The sequence below is a fragment of the Podarcis raffonei genome, chromosome 4 (genome assembly GCF_027172205.1).
Source record: "Podarcis raffonei isolate rPodRaf1 chromosome 4, rPodRaf1.pri, whole genome shotgun sequence".
NCBI classification, from domain to species: domain Eukaryota; kingdom Metazoa; phylum Chordata; class Lepidosauria; order Squamata; family Lacertidae; genus Podarcis; species Podarcis raffonei.
In genome coordinates, this window is record NC_070605.1 from 14,796,174 (window position 1) to 14,823,661 (window position 27,488).

General features: G+C 44.7%; 1 protein-coding gene across 10 annotated transcripts in view; it reads right to left on the minus strand.

Moving 5' to 3' along the window:
* Positions 1-27,488, minus strand: part of DLG2 (discs large MAGUK scaffold protein 2) — an 891,570-nt gene that overhangs the window by 842,556 nt on the left and 21,526 nt on the right. For all 10 annotated transcript variants that reach the window (XM_053385482.1, XM_053385478.1, XM_053385484.1 and 7 more), the window contains one exon: positions 26,304-26,435. In XM_053385482.1, coding sequence (XP_053241457.1) covers positions 26,304-26,343 — 40 coding nt within the window. In that variant the 5' untranslated portion in view covers positions 26,344-26,435. The remainder of the gene's footprint in view (positions 1-26,303; positions 26,436-27,488) is intronic.

Sequence of the window (27,488 nt, forward strand, 5' to 3'; positions counted from 1 at the left end):
ACCAAGTAAACATTGTTTATTGTCAAGTCCAGACTCTTTAGATAGACAGTCCCCACGCCGGCCGCTTCTAGCTCCTGACCATTGGCCTGTGTCACAGTGAAGCTTTGCTTCTTAAACGATGAAAAGAGTTCTCTGTGTGGGGACATATGAAACGTGCATCCAGTGTCAATAACAAACGAGTTCCCAACGTCTGGCGTGGTTCCTTTCGCCATCAAAGCTTTTCCAGGTTTCACCGAAGTCTTGGTGTGACCTTTGCCTGACGCCTCAGGCTTTGCTGAGCGGCCCTTCGCTCCTTTAGGCTGACGTGGCTTCTTACAGTTCCGCTGAAGATGCCCAGCCTGTCCGCAATTGTAACATCGGACAGCGTTCAAAGCTAGAGCTTTCTCTCCAGTAGCTTCATCTGCGGGGGAATTAGAACTCCGTTCCTCCCTCCCCCTGTCCTTTACTTCCAGTGCAGCAAGTCTGTCCTGTTCATTCAGAACTACGGCACACACCCTCTCCGCGGTCAAATCCTGAGCCGGGAGGGAACCAAGCTGACTGGCAACGGTTTTGTAAGTCCGATTTAAGCTGTTGATCATCATGAAGCAAAACACTTCCTCCTGCAGACGGAAATTGCGTTCCACCATCTGCTGGCGCAGATATTTCATCTCCGTCAGGTGCGCTTGAACATCTCCATCAGGCGCAAGCCTCAGATTGGTCAGCTTCTCAAAATACAGCAACGCTGAAGAACCAGCATCCCTCTGATGTGTTCTTCTCAGCATATCCCAAATTTCCCGTGCATATTCCAAACCCTGAATATGCACCAATTGGTCATCTGACACACACAGAATTATAGCCGTCCTGGCTTTTAGATTCTGTGACTCCCAACCTCGGGTTGGTGCTGCTGGGATGGGGTTCTCAATCACGTCAAAGACCCTCTGATTCTGCAGCAGGGCCTTCATCTTTATAGACCAAGATGAATAATTGTCATTAGTGAGGGGAGGGGGATAGGGCAAACCTCCCGCCTTCTTGGAATCCATGCTGAATCCAAGGGTCAGTTTTGCACACAATCTCAAGCCAGCTTTCACTTTTCAAGCCAGTAAAACTCCAAAAGTCTTTGTTTACTGCTTCACTGGCAGGCTTGCCTTTGGGCTGTTTTTTCAAAACCCTTTGCACAGCTGCGCCGAAACACTTTCGATTTCCCAGGCTCTTTTTAGGCCACTCAGTAACTGGCAGACGTTGCCTAGCAACCTGCTCAGGACGGAACTCCTTATCTAAACCACAGGAATTCCTGGTATGCAAGCTTGCTCTTTCAGAGCTGTTTTTCTCAAACGCAGCTTGTGAACCAGAAAATAAATCTTTCTGCGTTCATTCTCTCTTGCCCAAAATGCAGCATACCTTTTCCGTTGCCTTGAAACACACTCCTCTCGGTGTCCAGCTGTCTGTTTCAGCTTTCTGGCTGTAGGCAGACGCTTTTCTTTATCTCCTTAGGTGCAGAGGATGGCAACGATTCATCGACCTCTCACCTCTCATGCAGATTCTCATAGATCAGATATCCATCGGTCTGCTACCAGTTGTCTGGATTCAAGCCAAAGCCAGAGCCTCCAGCTTAGCTCTTAGTCCAGAGGAATTTGGCCACCCTCCAGGTGCCCGGCTTGAATCCTTATGACCTCCCGTCTGCGACTCCCGGCAAGATCAAAGGAGGTCTCCAATCGGCGATTCTCCTCAACGTGAAGGAGAACACACCACCCCTCCCACTCCCATCTCCAGGGAGGGGGAAAGAGCCAGACAGAAATATATCTACATGTCTTTATTCCTGTCGTTCAGCAGTACAGAGAAACATGTCTGTACACTTTGCTTCCCAATGCAGAGAGAGAATAAACTCCACCCATGTACTTCCAGTACAGGGTCATGTGCTGCTCTGAGGTAACATCCGGCTCTCAGAGCACTTTACAGACAGTCCCAGTTTCCCACGGGACAATCCAATAACATCCATATCCTGTTTACCATTCCAGCCACCTGGTGCTTGCTTCTGCATTGCTCCTTTTTCGTAACAATGGGGACTTCTGGCGAGGCAAAATGGTGGGGGCCACGGCAGCGAGCAGCTCCTGAAGCCAGCCAGAGCCAACTGCGCTACCAGAGTGGCTCCAGGCTGCTGAGACTGCCACTGCCAAGGGGGAACCATGGATGCCCAGCACATCAACTGGGGGAACCGCTGACCCCCCTTCCCGCAACCCAAATCAAGCCGGGAGCGAGAGAACCTGGGCATCCGGCCAACTGCCCAGCGGCACTCCAGGGCCAGTAAACCCCCCGGAGCTGACACAGTGAGGAGGAGAGGAGGAGGAGAAGGAAGAGAGAGAAAGAGGAAGGAGAAAAAAAAGAGGGGAGCCCTGACCTTGCCGTGCCACTGAGGACAAGAGGCAAGAGAGCACCGGGAGGGCAAGGACACGTGGCCAAGCCCAGGCCCGACCCGAGCCTACTCCATGGCGGCTAGCGCTCCAGGAGAGCAGACTGAGCCCCAGAGGAAGACTGTGCTACAGAAGATACCACAGAAGAGAAGATTTTATGTTTGTTTGTTTGGTTGGTTGGTTGGTTGTTTGTTTGTTTAAAAATTCCTCTTTTTTAAAAAAAAAAGTGTCCCCGGATTCTTTGAAAAAAATCTGGTAACCTTACACCAAGAGGCTCCTTCCAATTTCAACCCAACAATCTCTCCCCCCCCCCCGTAAAATACAGTAGCTGTGGGACCCCACCCCAAAAGGTGAGATTTACATGTCCCCTCTATAATCCAGGACCTGCTTATAACGCACAGTTCTGCCCTGAGACATGATTTTGACCCTAGAAAAGATTTTGGAGCGTGGGGTTTCCTAAGTAAAATTAAAGCATCTGTTCTTCCGAGGCTTGGTATTTACTTTTGCGGCCTGTTAACAGCTGCGTGGCAATTCTAAGAAGGGAAGCAGACAATCGATCATTTATTCCCACAGCAGCCTCAACAACAAGGTTAGAAGCAGCTGGTGAGGGTGGTGTGTTTTCCCCCCCCTGAATGGCAAGCGCTGATGAGACGAAGATGTCAGGCCAGCAGCCTGCTATACAATCCAGCCATTTCCACTTGGCACACCCATGTCTGTAAATAATCAGAGCTGTTTCGCTGAGCTTGCCTCAAAACTCTCTCCGGCACCCAGGCTAATGAGCTGTAAGCATTGCACCTCTTGGAATTATTCACACGTTCATCTGGGAAGGTGCTCAAATGACAAGGGTGTCCACACATTGTGTTCAACGAATGTGCAGCCTATGTACACAAGCCATTGGGCAGTACACTCATTCAGTATTTCATGGAGTGTGCAGTCTCTGCACCTGTGTATGAAAAGAGTTTAACCGGTCAAACCAACACGTGCACAGACCTTCACAGGTTTTCACATACTTTTTTTCAATGAAGCACAATGTCTGTTGTTGTTGTTTAGTCGTTTAGTCGTAAAAGAATCACTAAAACATTAGTATGTAGCAATTGTTTAAAAGGGGGCAAAATGCAAAGCTGGTCTAACCAATACAGTTTTCAGAAGATGTTTAAAAGAAGGGAGGGATGATTCCTGGTGAACCTCCAGTGGCAGGATGTTCCACCGGGCAAGGCTTTCCACACTAAAGGCTTGGTTCCCTAGAAAAGGCCAACCGACCCTCAGGTGTGCTGGGAAGCACCAGAAGTGGTCCCTCACTGATCAAAGCGGAGCATAAGAGATTAGATGACCCTTAAGGTTTTTTGTGTGCATGGCTAGCAGAAATAAAAAGCTGCTCGCCAATTAATGCAATTATTTCCCTGGTATAGGGGCCATTCTGCTGCGAAAGTGCATAACACACATCCACAGAAGCTTCCTAAGCACAATAAAGGCTTATTATATAGCGTGCCTACATAGACATAACCGTAAAGTCTTTGCATTTAACTCAAGACAAATGAGGGAAGTAGCTGGAAATGTAGAAGGCGAAATTCTCCCCGTGAAATAACATTACAGCTCTGTGATACTTCTAGTACTCTCCGCGTAAAAAGAGCTGGGAAATAATGAGGCATTTGGTTAAAACTCTTTAAATGTAAATGAGGAGTAAAGCAAAAGGAGAATTATTTCCTAACTCATTCATATGGATGACAAAGGGAAAGAACTTACTCTCCAGTACCAAACAGAAATGTGAACTCCTGTTAAATGGTGCCACCTGGTGACATAAATTGGGCACACTCTTATTTAACTAATTTATTGCCAACCTCAAAAAAAAACCAACCCACCTGAAAATAAGGTGAATTCCGGAGAGTCGTACTGTTCACATCTTTATAAGCGTTAACAATTGTTTTTCCTGGGAAGCTGGGATAATGTCAAATGGTGTCAGAGCCAATCTTTAAAGCTGTTTGCAGAACAACAGGCCACTAGGTATCAGAATGTTTTCAAGTGAGGATTTATTAAAGTCTGAATACTATAAAAGAGGGAGAGGAAACAGATCACTTTCAGACCAGGGCTCCACAGGGTGGTGTCCACAATTTTGTGAGCCTGGTAGTGATGGAGAAATCTGTCAATTTCGGCTTCCAGGGCATGTTTCTCAGTTTTCCCCACTGAACTTGCTGACACCTCTTTGATCCCCAGTTTTCGAATGTTTCCGAAGTCAAACGGACTTCCAGAACGAATTACATTCAAAAACCAAGGTTCCACTGCTCTGTGCATTTTTATGGACACTTTATGCATTTTTTTCACATGCCGTTTGGCTTGAGAACTGCATTGGAAAAATTTGGAGGAGAGCAGCAAATTGCAAAGGCTGGCTGTGCTTCAGCTCACGTACCGCTTCGGAAATTACAAATTAGACTGGTTCGCCTTTAAATGCAAGCTGAATAGAACTTCTCTTTCCCTTCCCCTCCCCTCCCCAGTGCCTGGTAACGTTGATATAATTATGACAGAGAAGTGAAGAGAGTTGCTCTTTTAAAGCAAGCTATGCTGTTAGAGCAAGCTAGAATGGATGACAAAGCTGGAACCAGAGGGACCTGGAAGAAGGGAAACAGAAGAAACACAGGAGCGAGAGGAGATCTTGCATCTTTCTTTAGACAACAAATGCTGGTAGGAAGAGGAAATTGATTTAGGAGCAAGGAAGCACTGAAGTTAATTACAGAACAGAAAAGGCAGCAGGATAGGGTTGCCATACTTCCTGGACATATACAGAATAATGCAGTCGGCAGCAGTGTCTGGACGGAAATTGGTTCAATGTCCAAGAAAATTCAGGAAAAGCATGGCAGCTTTTTCCATACGTTTTTACCGTTCTTCCATAAAAAAAGCTCAAAAAGTTATTTATTTTTTGCAATTTTGCCCTAAAAGCTCAACAACTTTGGCTAAAAAAACAACAACTTTTCCCTCCGGATTTTCACTGTTTGAAATATGGCAACCCTACAGAAGGATTGAGGCAGCTGCTTGGGTCCTGGCGGAGCCTTTGGCAGGGACCAAAACTGTAGGACTTCAGCGTTTGCAGATCTATCTCATAGAATTGTAGTGTCAGAGGGGATCCCGAGGGTCATCTAGTCCAACCCCCTGCAATGCAGGAATCGTTTGCCCCACGTGGGGCTCAAACCCACAACCATGAGATTCAGAGTCTCATGCGCTAACCAACCGAGCTATCCCAGGACTTTGCATGGTGTGGATGTATGTTAAATATATATGCCTGCATATCTGTGTGTGGTGCATGGGAGCGAGTGTGTTGTGGCCCTGCTCATTGCCAGCTCTGACGACGTATACTTTCCTCCACCCCATCTTTTGTTTTGGCCACCGTTGGCATGAATCCCTTAGAAAGTTAGCCATCAAGGACGGTGACCCTCCAGCTCAGAAAGGTCTCCCACTTTCAGCTCCATCCAATCGCAAAAGCCACCACTCTTTTCAGGTTTTTCATGGACAGGTGTGGTTTAACAATCAATCCTTCTTCCCAGGGAACTCTGGGAGTTGTGGCTCCCTGAATGGTATAGGTGTCTCCTAATGACACTCGGCACAAACTACAGCTCCCAGAATTCTTTGGGGCAAGCCACGACTGTTTAAGGAGGTGTTGTAGCACCTTAAATGTGTGGTGTGAATGTGGCCCGTGTCTGGATGGCCTGGTATAAATTCTCTACTAATGCACTATTATTGAGTCAATGTTGCAGAATACATCCATCCCAAAAAACACACCAGTTTGGAGACACCCTAAATTTCAACAGCTGGTCTAGTAAGAGAGGGTGGCATCTTGTCCTTCTCAACCTGCCAAATTTCTTGGGCCAATCCTGGTCCAAACTTGACCCCTTGCTCAGGTCTTCCACCATGGTATGTGACCCCTTGCTGAATGGTCAAGTGTCCCTATTCTCCAGGGACAGTCCTGGATTGACAGAAGCCATCCCGTTTTCTGATTTGATCCCAGAATGTCCCATTTTTCCTTAGGACGTCCCTATTTTCCATCAGAGAAATGTTGGCGGGTATTAAGTTATGTGACCCCTGAACCAAGGAGATAAGTAACTACCGGTATATAACCTTTGGAAGAAATCTGAAGGCAGCCCTGCATAGGGAAGTTATAAAAAAAAAATGTTTGATGTTTCATTATGTTTTTATCTATGTTGGAGTGGCTGGGGCAAGCCAGTCAGATGGGCAAGATTTTACTATTATTACTATTATTACTATTATTACTATTATTATTATTACTATTATTATTATTATTATTATTATTATTTTCTATTTTCATTGAATAAATGTTGAAGGGTGTGCATCTTTAGTCTTCCAGAGCTTTTTCCTGACACCCGCAAAGTGAGTCGATAATCTTGTAAGCGCTTCAAGCTAATGTGAATTGGCAGAAAACAGATTCAATCTTGTGGCAGTCTCCCCCACCCCCCGCAATTCTTCTTCTTCTTCCAAAAGTACATCTTTTCTGATGGGATTCCATTTGACAGGTAGGAAACGCTCGCCTTTCGAGACCCTAAAGTGTCTGTCTCTTAACTAAAGCGACGGATGCTTGCTGGATCATTGGGCTGGATATAATGCAATCAGCAGAGCAGTTTGGTTGCTAACACAGAATAAAGGCATTTCAGAGGACAGGAGAAATTTAACTTGAGTGTCGTTTCTGAAATGGGTAGGGCTGAGTTGCTTTTCCTTTAACTTTTGAGCAGTTAGCTGCACGCATGAGCAGCAACACGCCACGCTTTCTAGCGAACTGCTAACACAAAGAACGAACACAGCAGGTTCGAAGTAGGTAAGAGGAAACACTTCCTTTGCACACTGTACTATGGAACTCACTGCCACAAGATGTGGTGGCGGCTGCAAATTTGGGTGGCTTTAAAAGAGAAGTAGAGAAATTCGTTGAAGGGAAGGCTGTGGCGTTTGTACGGAGCCCCCGGTCATCTCACGGACTATTGACCCGTACACCACTAATCCGCTGCCACCAACCAGGTCCTCCCTGGTAAATCACTTAGTCTCAGTCAGGTTCTTAAGTTAACAATGAAGATTGTCATTTATTGCAAACACAAATAAACTTTAAATGCATTTGAAAAGCTGTTACCCTTTACCCTCTTAGTCTTATTTTATTCTGTCTCTAACTCTTTTACATCCCCCCCACACAAGAACCAACTGCACTAACTGTCTCTCTGTTTCCATCTGTCTTCTAACTGCTTTCCCAACTGCCTTTTCCCAACCAACCAACTAACTAACTACAGTGGTATCTCGGGTTACATACACTTCAGGTTACAGACTCTGCTAACCCAGAAATAATACCTCGGATTAAGAACTTTGCTTCAGGATGAGAACAAAAATCGGGCTCCAGTGGCGCAGCAGCAGGAGGCCCCATTAGCTAAAGTGGTCTTCTGGTTAAGAACAGTTTCAGGTTAAGAATGGACCTCCGGAACGAATTAAGTACTTAACCCGAGGTACCACTGTAACTAAACCTCGGGCTAAGCCCTTTTATAAACAGGTAGGCTCCACCTCTGGCTTTTCTATTGGTCTAGCTATTAACTCTTTCTCTCCCCCTGTACAGACATTTTCAAACGAACGGGCAAACACCACATCAGCTATCAATGGCCACTAGCCAGGATGGCTATACATATCTTGTGGTGGCACTTTATTAGTGGAACGGCTTCTGACTGCAGACGCATGGGGCAATGGACTTTTTATTATTTTGGCGGCTTCAAGCTCTGACTCACCTGCCCAAGACATTTTGTTGCTTAAAACTAGAGATTGGGGGGAGAGGGGGAATAATTTGGTTCCCATCAAATGAGAACTTTCCTAACACGTGCTTTCCAAAACAATGTGTGAACTGAAACAAGAAGAGTTTGGATTTGATATCCTGCTTTATCGCTACCCGAAGGAGTCTCAAAGCGGCTAACATTCTCCTTTCCCTTCCTCTCCCACAACAAACACTCTGTGAGGTGAGTGGGGCTGAGAGACTTCAGCAGCTGCATTTGGAGGAGCGGAGACGCGAACCTGGTTCCCCAGATTACGAGTCTACCGCTCTTAACCACTACACCACACTGGCTCTCACAGCTGCTTGAAATTCTCTTACTTTTTCTGCACCATTCTCTAGCCAAGTACAGTGTGCTGGGGTAAAGTGTGCATTAAAACTGAATATGCTAGTGAAAATGGCACATGAAAATGTGTTATATTAGGAGAGACTGCTTTGCAAGAATGAGCGCATTAGGCAAGAACGCATCCCAATGTATTCGTATGACAAGAAATTTGCACTAAAATGCTGGTGAGCTTCCATGAGGATTGCTTTAAAACGCAAAAGGGAGGGGAGTTCAGCCTTTATACAGCACCACAAACAGAGAAGCCAAGTTCTGCAGCTACACTCCAAGCAAGAGTCACCCTTTTTTTCTTTACAGTGGTACCTCGGGTTAAGTACTTAACTCATTCCCGAGGTCTATTCTTAACCTGAAACTGTTCTTAACCTGAAGAACCACTTTAGCTAATGGGGCCTCCTGCTGCTGCCACCGCGCCACCGGAGCACGATTTCTGTTCTCATCCTGAAGCAAAGTTCTTAACCCCAGGTACTATTTCTGGGTTAGCGGAGTCTGTAACCTGAAGCGTATGTAACCTGAAGCGTGTGTAACCTGAGGTACCACTGTACTGGTCTTTTATAACAGCAGTGTGATCTGCAAACAATAGCAATAGGTGTGGAAAGAAGCGCGTCCACAGAAAGCGTCTAGCTTATTTTTGTAGACCAGGCTCCTATTAAAAGCACAGCAGCAGGCCAGGCGGGGTTTCCTGGTCAGCTGGCAACTCTCTTTTCTTTTCTTTTAATTTTTTAATACTTTTATTTTGCTTTAAACAAATACAGATAAATATAAACAACCAAAATTACAAAAGAAATATCCTTAATAATAATAATAATGGAAAAAGCTATAAAAAACTACAAAAAATATCAAAGTACATAGCATAGAACATAAGCCATTATGGGAAGGGAAAAAGAAAAAGGGAAAAGGAAAGGAGGGAGGGAGGGGGAAAAGGGAAAAAAGAGAGGAAAATGAGCCAAAACACAAGAAGGCTGTCTATTGTATAGACGAGGTCAGCTGGCAACTCTTATTCCAAAGGCTCCCTGCTTCTTAAAAAATAAAAAGACTTTGAACCACATCTTTGAAGTTAGATTTCACTCTGGGAAGCTAAAAGAGGTAATGACCGAATGTTGAGGCCAGCTTCCAGCTACAAAGCTGGTGAGAATTTATGTTAAAAGTATGACGAGGCATTACACTTACACTGTAAAACAAGAAAACCCTTAATAAACTATTTTTTAAAAAAGTATGAAAGGGGCTCCAATTAGCAACATATCGCTTGTAATTGCCGAGAACGAACAAAAGAGCATGCATCTGAAATACAGGTGTGTGTGTACAAATCTAACAGTGTCTCTAGACAGGGGGCTCGCCCACACTCCCACCTGTGCCAGGCCTAGAAAGAATGATTCCAATCAGTTTTGCGCTGTGCTAATGGGACGGCACTCATTGCTAGTATCTCATGGAAACTAAAAGGCATGCAGCTCATTATGAGAAAAGCTTTTTCATGTTAAGTAGGGCACCTACATTTCTGCAGTGACGCATCCCTTTGGATTATCTCTACTAGCCATAAGGGATATTAAACTATTAACTGTGGCTGCTCAAGACTTCCTGGACTCTGCTCTCCCCACAATGGTGTGGCATTTTCTGTATTTCAATCAGTGTGTTGAAAATATCTCAATAAACTCATGAATGTTGCATCTCAACAATGTAAAAGCATTCGCAAAACAACCTCCCCCCCCCCAAAAAAAAAATTGCAAAATTGTCAAAGGCCACCAGCCTCTTATTTGTTTATTATTTAATATAATCACATAATTATAGAATTGTAGAGTTGGAAGGCACTCTGAGGATCATCTAGTCCAACCCCCCTCCCCACAACACAGGATTTATTTGTTTACTTGTTTATTTATTGTGATTTGTTTATTTTTTACACCCTGAAAGGATATAAAAGGATACAAAAACTGTTCTGCTGGATCAAATTGGAGGGTTCTACCCCAGCCAGCCTAACTCAGACAGGAAGACATTCAGAAGACATCTTAAGGGAAGTTTTTAATGTGTGACATTTTAGTGTATTTTTGGTCTCTGTGGAAGCTGCCCAGAGTGGCTGGGGAAACCCAGCCAGATGAGCGGGGTACAAATAATAAATTATGTTGTTGTTGTTGTTGTTGTTGTTCAGCAACTTCCAGGGGGCCAAAGATTACTCACAGCTGCTGCAGCCTCTCCCCAGTCTAGCCGCACCATTTTGCATCAGCTGGGGCTTCTGGACCAGGCTGAGTGTGCGCATTGCAATAATCAAGTCTTGAGGTTACCAGTGTATTAATAACAGTGTGTGTGCGCTTAATTTTAATTTCTCTCCATCTGTCTTTTCTCTCACTTTATTCCCCCCGTGTTATTGAATTGCAGGGCGGTGGACTTCCTGCATTGCAGCAGGTTACTAGAGATAGCCCTTTGGCTCCCTTCCAACTCTACAACGCTACAGTCTATGAATTATATATATCTATATTGATTAAATGAAGGAGGGAAGGAAAAATTAAACCAGTGCATGAATCACCACAGCCAGGCCACCCCTGTCTGAGAACTGCCAGAGTTGGTGTAACAGCCAGAGTTGGTAAAAGGCACTTTTCGCCTCCAGCATTGACAGTAATCAGAGGTACGTTGTATCCATACACATTGCCTTCTTATTAATCAGCAATGCAACCCCCTCCCAGGTTATTTATTATCATTAGCTGTAGGTTTGCACTTAATGCTGCAAGAAAGTGGTAGGTAGGTTAGTGGTCATATTACGTTAGGCCAGAGAGGGTAATAACAGAGCAGTCCCTTTGAAATCCAGCAATATAGTGGTAAAGGTAAAAATAAGAGGACCCCTGACCATTAGATCCAGTCACGGACGACTCTGGGGTTGCAGCACTCATTTCGCTTTATTGGCCGAGGGAGCCGGCGTACAGCTTCCGGGTCATGTGGCCAGCATGACTAAGCGGCTTCTGGCGAACCAGAGCAGCGCACGGAAACACCGTTTACCTTCCCACCAGAGCGGTACCTATTTATCTACTTGCACTTTGATGTGCTTTCGAACTGCTAGGTTGGCAGGAGCAGGGACCAAGCAATGGGAGCTCACCCTGTTGCAGGGATTCGAACCACCAACCTTTTGATCGGCAAGTCCTAGGCTCTGTGGTTGCAGTATACAAACTGATAGACCACTTCACATCATAAAGCTATTATAGAATCATAGTCCTGCAATGCAGGACTCTCAACTGAAGTATCCATGACAGCTGGCCATGCAACCTCTCCATAAAAACCTCCAATGAAAGAGAGTTCACAACCTCCTGAGGGAGTCCATTCCAGTGCCATCAGAATGTTCTTCCTGATGTTCAGTTGGAATCTCCTTTCTTATAACTTGAAACCGTGAGTTCAGGTCAAACCCTCTGGGACAGGAGAAAGCAAGCTTGTTTCATCTTCCATATGACAGCCCTTTAGATATTTGAAGGTGGCTATCGTATCTCCTCTCTCTCTCCTCTTTTCTAAGCTAAACATACCCAGCTCCCTCAACCGTTCCTCATCAGGTTTGGTTTCCAGACCTTTTGATCCTCTTGGTCGCCCTCCTCTGCACACCTTCCAGCTTGTCAATATCCCTCTTAAATTGTGCGCACAATAAAAACGGAATGAAATACACAAACACCAACTCTATAAAAAAAAATCAGTTCAATGAACTGTAAAACCATAACAATTTCATCAGATATAAAACTGATCTTCTTTAAATGATTGGGTTCTTTACTAATCTAACATACGTGTGTGTGCACGCGTTCGCATGTGCCTATGAAAGGGCTCTGGAAGGTCTCATGTTCAATGCTGGAGAATCACTGCCAGGCAGTATGGAGAATCCTGCGGCAGATGGGCTGATGGGACGCAGGGTAAGGCAGCTTCCAAATGTGGCAACGTACCAGCGATCTCTTCCCATCTGCAATGCTTGCCACAAGCGCCTGGACCATGCCTTGCAAACCGCAGACAAACACGAAACAATGCATATACTCAACAATATTTCCCAGTCAATTTTGCCACAAGATGTCACTGTAAACCATCAATATCCGCTAAGGAATCATCTAGATCAAATATGTGGCTGCAAGGGCATCATTCAGCGATCAGCCACTGTGTTGAGAAAATGCATCAGCCGTGCTGATAAAATTATCCCTGTCTCAACCACACCCCTGCAGGGAGTTCATCGGACTCCACTGGCGCAGTATAGTACTTCAAATCTCAGCTGTGAACTCACTGGGGGCTTTAGCGAACAACTATCTATCAGCCTCTGCTCCTTTGAACACTTAATTATCACGGCTAATAACTAATTAATAGACTTATCTTCCATGAATTTGCCAAGGCCTTTTCTGTCTGCTATGTACATAGTGCATTGATGGCTGGCTGGATATCTAGCACTTAATGGGAATGTATTCCCCTCACACCACCACTTTATTTTACACAGGGAATTTCCCATTTCGCAAGTTCATTTGTAGCAATGAATAGTTGCCAAATGCCATCAAGATATTAGGCGAGCTTGGCAGTTTCAGAGTTTCTAGATTTGTTTACTAAATGCAGGTAAGGTAAAAGGTAAAGGACCCCTGAATGGTTAAGTCCAGTCAAAGGCGACTATGGGGTGCGGTGCTCATCTCGCTTTCAGGCCAAGGGAGCCGGCATTTGTTCACAGATAGCTTTCCGGGTCATGTGGCCAGCATAACTATAATGCTTCTGGCACAACAGGACACAGTGACGGAAGCCAGAGCGCATGGAAACGCTGTTTACCTTCTCTCCGCAGTGGTACCTATTATACTTGCACTGGTATGCTTTCGAACGGCTAGGTTGGCAGAAGCTGGGTCAGAGCAACGTGAGCAAGTAATGCAAGTAAATTAGGGAGCAAGCCAGAAGCTGGCATAAAGAACATGGCTGTAAATTAAGTTGGCATAAAGTTACACCAAATCTACGGTAATCCCCAGTCAGCATTGGGGCTGCTGCTACTGCTCAGCCGACACACAGTAGGGAGAAAACAAGCTTTTAATATAGTGTGATTTGCTGGGTTGCCAGGTCACATTACTAAGCTGAACAGGCTTAGGATCCTGCCTAAGTCCCCACTCTGTAGGCCCACCCCCAATATGCCTCTTTGGGGAGACTTACGCTGGCTGAGCCCCAACCAGAATGACCAAGTCTATCATATGTTCAACTGAGCTGGGGTTGGGGACTTAGCACACATGCTCAGCCAGGAATCAGCTGGCTGAGTCAGAGATCCGCTGCACCCTAAGCTGCTCATTTCTTGCAAGATTTAGGAAATTGCATCCTAAATGTACTAAATCAAATCACTTTCCAGGGCATTGGGAAATTTTCAAATATGAGCAGAAAAATGTCTGACACAAGTCGTGTGAAATTCAGCTTCGTGTATGCTTAGCTCTAGTTAATGCATGAAGTGGTTAAGACCATAGAGTAAGCTGCTTTGCCAGACTTGACTCTTCTTGAGTGGTCAGCAAATTCTCTTTGTTCACTATCATTCAGCACCTATTTTAAGATGATTATCTTTATTCATGCAATGGGGGAATATACAGGGTTGTATCCAAAACTACTGTTGCATTACAGACTTCATCTTATGCAACAGAACTGCCCACCACCTTCTCTACAGTCCCTCACCCTATAACAGTTGAGGTTTGACCAAAGCTGAATGATGGAGGGTATGTTGCTTAATAGCTACAAAAGCAGGGGTTGCCAACTTTGCATGCAGAGGTGCCAGTGTGCCTTCAAATACTTCTATGGCGCCCGAAAAACATCTCTGTGAATACTCCCTCAAAAATCCACAGTGCATGACAGTTTGCTCTTCCTGATCAGTTCCTGTTTGCACTGTCCCAGCCTTTTCTACATGGAAAACTCACCCTTAAAATGCCCATTTTTCACTGAATGCCAGGTATGGACATTACGTTCTGAACAGGAATCGTGATGGTGGCTGATGTAGACATGCCCACATCGTTTTGTCCTCCTGTCTCTTCTCCTAGACTGTGCAACCATTTTGTTTCATGGCATCCCTCCCCTCAAAGCTGCCATTTTGTTTTACGCCACATACCACACACACACCCCATGGCAGCCATTTTGTGACTGGGGCCCACGACGACACTTGCTCAAAATGTCAAGATATGCCCACTGGCTCAAAAAGGTTGATAACCCCTGCACTAAAGCCATAACATCCAGTGTAAAGCATGGCTGGGTCTCCCTTGGAATCCAGACACCGCCACTTTGAAGCTGGGTATCAGGACTCCTAAACACAACTTGTGTAGCGTTGTGTGTGTGCCCCTGCCACACTCTAATAAATAGCTCAGCAGCCTTGTGTCCCAAGGCTTACATATTATCTGCCTCGTTGTTCCTTCTGGTTTTCTTCATTATCTTGGTTTGAATTGTGCTATCAGCAACATTTCAAGTTAAGGCAGGATTATCTAAAAATATTACTTGATGATTTCTCTTTTCCGCTCTCACATGACTAGCCAGAAAGGGCTATATTTGGCTAAAAGCAGCAAATAAAGGCTGATTCGAGTTTTGTGCTGCGATCAAGGCCATAAATCCACACTTCCCACTATCACATGAGATTAATTAGAGACGTCATTCCCTATCGAGAAATTTTTATAGGCACAGCAATTGATTTCAGTGAGCTATAATCTGTGGTGCTTTGGGCTGCAATCCTATACATACTTATCCTGTTGAATTCAGTGGGGCTTACTTCTGAGTAGACACAAATGGGATTGCACTGTTAACATGACCCTTTCCCTTTCCTAAATCACTTGAACGCGTAGACCTCTATAAAAACTTCTCTTGTGCCTACATATAAGTTGGGCTACGAACACAACTAACCAAATAATGACACTAACATTAAATATTTAACTTTTGTACAGGAGCTTTTTCGAGCATTCAGAATAGTTCACATCCATCGTTTCTAATTTTACAACAACCCTGTAATGTTGGGTTGTGGTACGTAGAAAGGCTGAAGCTGAAAGAAGAAGTCAAGGGTGGGGAAACCTTTTTGGTCCCCTCACCCTACAAGCAAACTTTGACAGGTGGGCAGGACCCACCCACCCCCATCAATCACCTGACTTCAGTCTCCCAAACCATGGCTTAGCGTTACGAATGAATGCTGCCCAGAGACTTAACTGTGATTTGTTTACTGCCAACAAACCGCAATCTGAAGCCATAGTTTGTTGCTGGCTTACAAATCATGCTTCGCCTTAACTACAGTTTGGCATTACGTGTGAACCCAGCACTTTCCTTAACTCATGGTTTGCTGCCTCCAGGGCAAGACAGTCACCAAAGACATAAGACAAGAGCTCCTAGGAAACAAACCTAACTTTGGAGAAACAATTCAGGGTTTGTTTGATCACCTGGGGGACAACTTGTGGTTTATTAAACAACCTATGACTGAGCATTATGTATGAATTTATCCAATGGGAATTAAATCAAACTGGTCCAGCGGCAGAGATGTGCTGAGGTGAGGTGTATCGAGATCGTTTTGCCAAGGTAGTGATGCTATTGAACAGACTCCCATGAAATGTGATAGACTCTCCTTCAGTGGAGGTTTTTAAGCAGAGGTTGAATGACCATCTGTCCTGAATGCTTTAGCTGAGATTCCAGCATTGCAGGGGGCTGGACTAGATGTCCCTTGGGACCCCTTCCAACTCTACAATTCTATGATTCTTTGGGGTCTTTGAGTATTAAGGTATATGGGAATTCAGCCTGGGCATGCTTTGAAAAATGATGAATTCTCTGTTTCTTCCAAATACTTTTTCAAGCAACTGCAAGTCGTCTCTATCACAATCTAGCCTTTGGCAAAATCTCAAAGAACATCCAAGTGGGTGTTTTACAACATCTTCCTTGACATTTTTTCAGGTGCTATTCAGGAACCAGCAAGAAGAACACAGATTTCAGTAAGCTATAATTTGGCTGCATACCTGACAGGGAAAAAAAGAAGAAAAAAGATCTGGCTGCCTGAGATCATTTGCAGGAGTGTTGCATTTCTACTCCAGAGAGGAGCCTTCAGGGGAGGGGCTATGCAAAAATTCAAGCTGAAGTTTTTTTAGGACAGTTTTGCTTATGAAATCAAGATGGCGGTTGGGATTTTTCACACAAGATAAAAGCCGCCCTTGAAAGTTAAGTTCTCCTATTAAATGACTGCTCGCTGGAAAATAAAAATGATGCTCCTTTGAGGTTATAAAGGCTTATCCAGATCATCAGTTCAAAGGGTGCACCTATCCCATTTTAGCTCAGTACGTTTCCAAGCACAATTCAAAGTGTTGGTACTGACCTTTAAAGCCCTAAACGGCCTCAGTCCGGTATACCTGAAGAGCGTCTCCACCCCCATTCTTCAGCCCGGACACTGAGGTCCAGCACCAAGGGCCTTCTGGCGGTTCCCTCTCTGCAAGAAGTGAGGTTACAGAAAACCAGGCAGAAGGCCTTCTCAGTGGTGGCACCCGCCCTGTGGAACGCCCTCCCAGCAGATGTCAAGGCAATAAACAACTATTTTACTTTTAAAATACAACTGAAGGTGGCCCTGTTTAGGGAAGTTTTTAATGTCTGACACTGTATTGTTTTTAATATTTGGTTGGAAGCCACCCAGAGTGGCTGGGGAAACCCAGCCAGATGGGTGGGGTATAAATAATAAATTATTATAATTATTATTATTATTATTATTATTATTATTATTATTATTATTATTACTGTTGTTGTTTAGAGGTAGGGAGGTGTCCTTTTTTCTTTTTTAAAGAAAACTGCCTTTAAAAAGGTCCTTGATCAATTTCACTGGTGATAGCCAGTGCCAATAAACAAAGAGTCCTTGAAAACCACACACACAACTGAAGGGGTAGTTGTTGTTGTTGTTGTTGTTGTCGTTGGCATCTATCTGTCTCGAGAGACAATGGAGTGCACTTCCGGGGGTGAAGTCAAACCTCTGCAATAGCAGCACTGAAGTGACCTTCTCGGGACGCAAGCTTAGGCAGTATGTATGGAGGTCCTGGGCTCCCAGACATCAAGGCCCCCCTCTAGGTCTTGCTGATGTAGTCCAAAGGATAGCAGTTTGGCATCAGCTTGCCTGCAGGAGTTGCTGGAAGGAGGTGTACAAAGTGCCAGAACTCCCATCATCCCTGGTCACTGACCATGCTGGCTGGAGTTTATGGGAACTGGAGTGCAGCAGTATCTGTAGTGCCCCCGGCGCACTTCAAATGAATAAAATGAAATGTGCACACATAAACTTGATGTACGTAAGCTACACTGCCAGCCACAAAAAGTGCCACAGTGCCTCTTTGCGTCAGTCTTCTGTTCCAAAAGCACGTACACAAACCAGATACGGTGGCTTTTCTCTTGTTCTTGCCACTGCTGGGAAGATTGTGTGCCAAGAAAAGCTGAAAGTGTAAATTTTCAGTTCACTGCAACGCTGCAAATGCCCCAGTTTTGAAAAATGCAGAGGGAGGTTACACAAGCTCAAGAATGGAGCTGGCGTGTGTGTGTTTTGAAAGGATCCGGGAAATGCGCCGTCCTTTAGAGGCAGGGTTTATCTGCGTTTTAGAAAAAACCCTATAGAGATTAGATTTTACCTAATGCTCCATAAGATGATTACAGCTATTTGCGGAGCATTAATTCCCGCTCAAAACAAAATGATGTTTTATAGAGATGATTCCGCACAAATGCACTCTGTGCGCTCACACACATATCCACATATAAATCTTCTCATTCCCCAGCACAGCTCCCTAAGCTGGAAAACCATGCACTTTTCTTAATGATAAATGTACACAGCAAAAAGGTGGCTGAGAGGAGGAGGAGGAGGAAGAGGAAGAGAGTCTACAAATATTGTGCCAGCTTATTCATCTAGTTAGCTGGTGTTGCATGGTGGCTTAGTAGGGGCTGAGCTACGAATCAGGAAGTCCGCCGTCTGAATCTAAGCTCAGCCAGAAACTTACTTGGGAAGTCACTGTCTCAGCCTCAAGTTCCCCCACCCCACCAGCAATATGTAAGTGTAAAGGGACCCCTGACCATTAGGTCCAGTCGTGACCGACTCTGGGGTTGTGCGCTCATCTCACTCTATAGGCCAAGGGAGCCGGCGTTTGTCCGCAGACAGCTTCCGGGTCATGTGGCCAGCATGACTAAGCCGCTTCTGGTGAACCACAGCAGCACACGGAAGCACTGTTTACCTTCCCGCTGGAGCGGTTCCTATTTATCTACTTGCACTTTGGCTTGCTTTCGAACTGCTAGGTTGGCAGGAGCAGGGACTGAACAACGGGAGCTCACCCCGTCGCGGGGATTTGAACCGCCGACTTTCTGATCGGCAAGCCACAGCGCCACCCGTGTCCCACCAGCAATATAGGGGGGTAATAATAGGAACACAGGAAGTTGCCTTATACCCACTCAGACCATTGGTCCATCTTGCTCAGTGTTGTCTCCACTGACCCACAACGGGGCTCTTTTTTGCAATGTCTGGGTGCAGGGAGGAAGGGGTGTCAGAAATCACCCCATTTGCTCACTTCCTTTCCCCATGGAGGGGGTTTTCTGAATGCATGTGGCAGTTGCTCAAGTATGCTTGGTGTGTGTTTGTTGTGACTGAGAGGGATACACTTGGTAAGAGAGGCAGGGAGGGTATTGGCTAAAATGTATAAATGTATAAATCCAATTCAAATAAGTGATGGAAATGTAAAGAAAAAGAAGGTTCTTTTATCATATGTGGTGGTCTTGTAGTAAGATTAAACCTTACTGGGAAATGATATATAATGAATTGAAAAAGATGTTTAAAGTAACTTTGTAAAACAACAACAACAACAATAAACAACCAGAAGCTTTTCTTTGGGGAATTATAGGGGCAGAACTACCTAAATTGTATAGAAACCTATTCATGTATGCAACTACAGCAGCAAGTATGTTACCTGCCCAAAAACGGAAAGAAGAAGAAGTCCCAGCAAAGGAAGAATGGATACAAAAACTTATGGAATATGCAGAAATATTGAAACTTACCAGAAAAATAGGAAATCAAGATAACAAACTTTTTACAAAAGAATGGAAATGGTTTATTGAATATTTTCAAATAAACTGTTAACAGTTAAGAACATTGGCAGGATTATTGTAATAACCTGCAGTTTTATAATAGCATATATTTAAACTAGATGAACAAATGAGCAAATTAAGATAATTTGGATATGCAGAAAATATTAAAAGATAAATTCAAGAAACCGCAGAAAGAGGGGGAAGGAAGTCAAGTTTTGAAATGTTAAGATGATTGTAAAATTATTGAAATGTATAAAACTGAAAATCATAAATAAAATAATTTTAAAAAGAGAGGCAGGGAGGGAGAGAAGGGGGAGGTATTGCATGTTTGTGGCCTGTATGTGTGGCCTGCGAGAGAGAGGGAGAAATGCAGTTGGGCCGAGAGAAGGTGGGGAAATATAACAGGATCACAGAATTATAGAATTGGAAGGGATCCTGCGGGTCATCTAGTCCAACCCCCTGCAATTTAGCCATCTCAACCAAAGCATCCCTGAGAGATGACGATTCAACCACTGCTTAAAAACCTCCAATGCAAGAGAGTCCACCTTCCTGTGGGTGACAGAAATGTTATGTGGTGTATCAGAGACAGAGAGATGTGGCTGCAGAGAAACAGAATACCAGGGAGGTTCGACTGAATTCTTCTCCCTGATACACTAGCTTTCTGCATGCAATGTTGTTGTTTTTCCCCCGACAGTGGGGAGAAGCAGACATGCAATTCTTGGCATGCTACCTGCATCATTTTTTTCCTCCCCATTCGGATCCCCCACCTACCCCTTCCACCATTGCCCTTTTAAGGCAGGGACAGGAAGCCAAGGCACAGGGAGCTCTATCTGGACCCTGGGACCCTCTTCAAGCCATGCCAATGTCAGAGACAGGCAAGACACTGATGAGTGTGCAGCAGGGGAAGCGGGGCTGGAGTCTGACTCAGCAGACAGGGTCAGTGATTTGGGGGGACCTGTATCAGCCATAAGGCAGGGGAAGCTTCAGAGCTGAAGGGTGGAACAGAGGGTGGGTTGGAAGGCCCAGGTGCTTCCCCGCCCTCTTCTACACCACTTTCTCCCAGAACCAGGAAGGGGGTGAAAAGGGATGAGCAGAGGAAGCTTCCACGCAGGCATAGCCTCTGGCTGCATGTAGGCAGCCAGTCGGGGGAAGGTGCATAAACTGGTGGAAGGTACTTAAAGTGGTCCCCTGTTGTGGCAACTGCTCTACAGAGCGCAGACCTGGGAATAGCTGCCTATCAAGGGGCTGTCAGGAAGGCAGGTTCATCCACAGGTCAGGAAAGGGGACTTGAGATGTGACGTGCAATCGCCTGTTATTCACAAAAGTAAAAACACAACTGAGCTCATTCTAGGCTAATCTGGTCCCTGTCTAAGCCTCTCCTCCTAGACTCATCCCAAGCTGTCGTAAACTGCTGCATGGACCTGTCTGGCCCATGGCTCAGCAATGTGCAAGGCTCATTGATGTGGGTGTCAATGGAGGAGTAGTTGCAGAGGGATTGCTCAGCCGCTGAGCAACCAAAACAGCCTCTGGCTCCTCTCTGTCAGAGTCTGCACTCGTATTGAGTCCCTCAGCGCCCAGCCCTGTCCCTTGAACGGCTTTCTTATTCTGAGCCCCCGTGTTCACTCAAACCTCCTGCTTCCCCCTCTATGTCCTCCCTGGGGGGTGGGGATCTTGACTTGTCGTCTCCCACCACACTTTGCCATCCAGCCAGTCCCTGACACTGCCTAGACACTAGATTGGTGTGCGAAGATATCCAGAGCTCTACAGAAGCGACCATGGATGTTATCTTTGACAATGAAAAGGTTGCTTTCTACCGTGTGGATTTATTTGGCTGGGAAGCGCCCTTGCCCCATTGGCCGTGCCTTTTCTCCTCACTGGAATGTGTCCTTGAACTATGGCAATACATCTTGCTCGGCCAGGTGAAGAAATGCATGCTGTTGTCGGAAACCTGTGACTTTTGCACGGGTCTTTGGTACCGAGCTAAGGCACACAGCTGTTGCCCTGCCTACTTTTGCCTCAGAGTGGCCGCCGAGACCATATAACACTGGTCCTGAAAGACCTACACTGGCTCCCAGTACATTTCTGAGCACAGTTCAAAGTGTTGGTCCTGACCTTGAAAGCCCTAAACGGCCTTGGCCCAGTATAAATGAAGGAGCGTCTCCACCCTCATCGTTCAGCCCAGACACTGAGGTCCAGTGCCAAGGGCCTCCTGGCGGTTCCCTCCCTGCGAGAAGTGAGGTTACAGAGAGCCAGGCAGAAGGCCTTCTCGGTGATGGCGCCCGCCCTGTGGAACACCCTCCCACCAGATGTCAAAGAGAAGAACTACCACCAGACCTTTAGAAGACATCTGAAGGCAGCCCTGTTTAGGAAAGTTTTAAATGTTTGATATTTTATCGTGTTTTTAATACAGTGGTGCCTCGCAAGACGAAATTAATTCGTTCCGCGAGTTTTTTCGTCTTGCGATTTTTTCGTCTTGTGAAGCACGGTTTCGGAAAAGTTTTGGAAAAGCTTCAAAAATCACCAAAGTCTTCAAAAACCTCAAAAAAGGCTACCACACCACATGCTATGAGTTGCTCCTTGAAGTCAAGTCACAACTGTATTAACGGTTTTAAGAAAAAGGAAACAAACTTGCAAGACTTTTCCGTCTTGCGAAGCAAGCCCATAGGGAAAATCGTCTTGCGAAGCAACTCAAAAAACCAAAAACCCTTTCGTCTTGCAAGTTTTCTGTCTTGCGATGCATTCGTCTTGCGATGTACCACTGTATTCTGTTGGGAGCTGCCCAGAGTGGCTGCAGAAACCCAGCCAGATGGGTGGGGTATTATATAAAAAAAACTAGAATATATCTTTCATTTCTTCGATGGTTGTGAAGACCACAGCCAGCCACTGTAGGATGCCTGTTTTGGTGCAGCATGGCTGAGTGGATTGAGATTGCCAAGATGGCACTTATTATATATAATAAAGCATCCTCTGATAAACTACCCTCTAGCCACGGCACTGCCAGCCTCTCAGTTCTCCATTTCAATTATTCATCTGTTTCTATAATCAAGGCCTCATTCATATTTATTACTCTTACAGCAACCTAGTAATGAGCCCTGATTCCTCTGCTAGGGAAACATGATACGTCTTAAAAGATTATGCTGCTTGGAAGCATCTCTACAAAGGTTCAGGGGCTGAATGCAAAGGGAAAGGAAATCCAGGCCCCAGTATTTGTGGGGTTTCCCCTACCCATAATTAAAAGCTGCACCTCCAAAAATCTTAGTCATAGTTCTGGGGTCACCATTTTATGGAACTGCAGCCGGCCCCACCATTAGGCATGGGAGACAAATTCAATTTCATTTGCATTTTAATGAGAAACTCCTTAATTCGTACTTCTCAAACCAATAAGCGAACTGAAACCCAATCACCCTACAAAATTCACACTTCTCAATTTTTTGTGGTGCAGATCTCCATCAATGCGCACAGTCATTCATGCATTGGGGAAAAGGGTGCGTTAGAAATGAACACATTCATGTAAATAACATATGAAAAAATATCTCGAGGAACATTGTTTGCATGAAATGTGTCTATAAGGAGAAAATTGCACTAAAGTCATGGCCATTTTTCACGAGGATTTTTAAAGAAATTGCAAATCACTGCAGAAACGCGGAGAACCGAATTTAAGATGGGTAAAATGAGAAATTGAGAGAATAAGGCTACCAGTCACTACTAACCACGATGGCTATGTTCTACCTCAACGGTAGTAGAAGTGGTGTGCTCAGTGGGGAAACCCAGTCAGATGAGTGGGGGATTGTTATTATTGTTAATATAACAATATTTGAGAATTGCAAGTAAGGAGAGCACTGTTGCACTCATGTCCTGCTTATGAACTTCCCATAGACATCTGGTCAGACACTAAGATGACAGAATTCTGAACTACGTGGGTCATTGGCCTCAACCCGCAGTGCTCTTCATATAAGTTCAGAGGCAGTTTGCCTCTTTGTATCAATTGTTGGGAAGCCACAATGGGAGAGGAATTAAGGGACCATTTGTCCTCAGCAATCTCATTGAAGGCTCCTTCATTTGAATGGCTTTCTGCTCTTCAGAGTCTGATTTAAAGATAAAGAGCCCAAGAAGAGAAAGCAGGAAGGATCTTGGAAGCTGTAGAACTTGGATGCAGAGTAAGCAGGAACACAGATCACAGCCATCCCAGTTAAAACCTTCAGGCCTAGTTGGTGCATTATTCATTATTATTAACTTGGATTTACTAATCACCTTCCAAACCGCCGCCTCAAGGCAATTCTGCATCTTCCTCACTCCCAACTCTCTTAACATTTGCTTTGGTTTTGCTTAAGTGAAAAGCTTACCTTTAAAAATATTAGCTTTTGGAGAGTAGAGAGGCTTTTACGAGTTTAAACTTTGAGTTATCTTGTTTGCTGCTGTTGTTGCTGTGGTGGTGTGTGTTTTACTGGTGAGGTTTTGGCTTCTTCTTTGGTTCTGTTTTGTTAGATTTTAACATTTGCAACCTGCCACAAGCACTGTGAATATTCAGAGTTATAAGCAACTTTTCAGGACAAAAATCGACGAACGCACAACAGATAAAAAAAAGGAATAAGACTGAAAACCAAAGCACAGGGACCATATGACATTAGTGTGAATTTTAATGCAGAAACACATTACTAGGCAGCCTATCAAACGTGGTCCCAAACAGATGTCAGAAATGTGATTATTATATGTAACGATTATATAATAATCAGGTTTTATTATGTAACGGCATCCTCTTACAACCTTGGAATACGGTTGCATAGTCACTTATTGAGTATCAGTCAATCCAAGGCGTTCAAAGAGCAAAACAATTTTGTAATGAGAGATTATGCATGTTTCACCATTCCAAAATCTCCGTAATAAAATTTTAAAAGCACCACGGGAGTGAAGAAAGGTCATCTCAAGCGGGTGGATGGAGAGAATAAATGCATTTGTGGGTTTTTTTTATAGATATAAAAAAAACATTAAATCAACAGGCTGGGAAACTTCTTTCCTGTTTATCGCAACGAGTGATGAACAGCACAATGGAAGGAAAGCTTTGGTTCAAGCAGTTCTCATTTTTCTCACTTACAAAACATCTTAGCTACCCCAAGAAAAACCCAAAAACAACAACACCACTTTTATAGCAGTCTTGAAAGCAAGCATTTTGGGGGAAAATATATTAGCAGCATTCCCTCAAGGACAAAACATGCACTGATTGACATGGAAATTTATGCCCTACATATACCGACAAACAAGAGAGATGGCTGTCACCTTCTGTCTCCAAGACTAGAGCTGAATTTCAACCACAAGGTGATACCTGCTTGAATTCTTCCAAGGAGGGTCAGAAAAGAACTATGTCCACCTCTGTAAGACACTCTTTCACCACTTCCTACTCATTCTCCTTCCCTGATGCCAACAGACATGTCGTGAGGAAGGAGGAAGTGGAGAGGGTGATGGGAAAAGGCACTCTGCCAAGTCTATGGAAGCACCGATCGGTGACCGGGAACAGACCCAGAATCACACAAACACTCCACCTCCCATTTCTTTCAAATGAAAGCTCCAGAGCATCAGGATCCCACCAGGGATTCTGGTTGGAACAGACACTCCAGAAGGTCTCAACAAGCACCTGCTACTTCCATCTCCACTTTTCCCATGGTCAGTTATTTGGTCTTATGGAAGGAGAGGAGGAGGTGGTGATGGTGGTCACTACAATTTCTTCTTCTTCTTCTTCTTCTTAAATCACAGCGCTCAACTCTCTGAACACTTTCAGAGCAAACAGGAAGGCGACTGCCTGTCCCTATCAAAACCATCGGACACTTACTAGCTCCAAGAGCGGGCATATTCGACAGAACAATCTCTCTGCCTCCCAGAGTCACAGCAAAGCATATCTTCAACCTCCTCTTTTGGCCAGACATAACAAGGCAACATTGGAGATCCATTATCAAATCCTCCACCTCTAAATTTTGACAAGTGGCAACTGTGCCCTCAATGCCAAAACTGAATCATTTTCCCAATGTAAAACATTTCCCCAAAGTTTCTATTTGCCCCATCAGGGAAGCTTATAGGTACCCATAACAGAGCAGACAGCAGCTTGATGGGTTGGCAGGATCATTTACATTAGGAAAATGAGAGAGCCAGAAAAGTTCCACATCACCATTTATTGTCATTATATTTCTAGCCCACTGTTCATGAGAAGTAAATTGCAACATATAAAAACAGATAGGACAGTTAAACAAACAAGCAAACACCTGTAACACTAGAATCAAAAATAGGTAGGTCATGTTACCTGCCAAGAGAGGCACCAAACACATTTTTCAATTTTCAGGAGGGCAAAGTAAGAAGGGCAAGTGTATCTTCAGCAAACAACAGAAGCTGGAAAGATATGGTGCCCCCTCCTCTGTAGAGTGGAAGCTCCACATTTTTGGAACAATCACCTAGAAGGCTCTCTCACAAGCTGCCATTGCCCACCTCCAAACCTCTGAGAGTAGTGGAACCACCAGAAGTGCCACCTCTATTATCTTAAGCCCTGACCTGATCTACAGGGAATAAGGTGGTCTTTCAAATCCTTTACTTTATGGTGATTACCACCTACAGCAACCATAGTTAATAAACCGGACTCCGCATAGAACATCTCCACATCAGGCTAGTTGTTCACATGACCCCATTAACCAAGCCAATCTATAAGAATCATCTAAGAGCCATACATCTTCAGCACCCAATTGCATGAATAATAACAACCATGAAGAAAAAATAAGCATTAGCCGGATTTACGTACCTAGCAATGCCTGGAATAAGCTGCTTTTAAAGATGCCCATCACCTTTTTAATGGCCTTTTTCAGTGGCTGCTCTTCTGGCTTTTTCAGCTTCTTGCAATAATCTTCCAGAAGTGCTAAAGCTCGATCCGTGTCTACAATAAATAAAAATTCCCAAGGTTATAAAAGTAGTTAACTGGGTTGAAAACGCTGAGAGTAACAAAACAGAGGAGGAGGAGAAGCAGGAACAGATTATTGATTGACCAATGAGAGGGAATAGTAGCACCACACATTAAATAAAGCTATTGCAGAGACATCACCTTGCCAACAAAGGTCCATATAGTAAAAGCTATGGTTTTCCCAGTAGTGATGTATGGAAGTGAGAGCTGGACCATAAAGAAGGCTGATCGCTGAAGAATTGATGCTTTTGAATTATGGTGCTGGAGGAGACTCTGGAGAGTCCCATGGACTGCAAGAAGATCAAACCTATACATTCTTAAGGAAATCAACCCTAAGTGCTCACTGGAAGGACAGATCGTGAAGCTGAGGCTCCAATACTTTGGCCACCTCATGAGAAAAGAAGACCCTGATGTTGGGAAAGATGGAGGGCACAAGGAAAAGGAGACGACAGAGGACGAGATGGTTGGACAGTGTTCTCGAAGCTACCAGCATGAGTTTGACTAAACTGCAGGAGGCAGTGAAAGACAGAAGTGCCTGGCGTGCTCTGGTCCATGGGGTCACGAAGAGTCGGACATGACTAAACGACTAAACAACAACAACAACAATCGTACAATAAAACCACCATCAGAATCATCAGAATCAAAGTACAGCACAATGAAGTTTGCTGCAACAGCTTTGGAAATAATCGCCCTCCCAGTCCCCAAAGTGGTCATACTCGATCTCTTCCCTGCAGCGGCTTCTGAAGATCTTGCCCTAAGTCCAGCATCCATGTACACATGAGATTACACAGGATCCAGACCTATCCTGCAATTTCTAGTAAACTACTGCATTTTGACGTGGCTTCCCTCAAGTCAACTTCAAGCCAGCTTGAGCACAGTTTTCTTACTTGAAGCACGCTGAATCCCAGGTATGTGGAGCCTTCGTTTCCATCACAACTTCCGAAGGCGGAGGTCGGGGTGGGAAACCAATCAGGCAATTCCATCAGGTGAGGACATCACCACCCAGACTCCACCCATGGCAGGTGACTT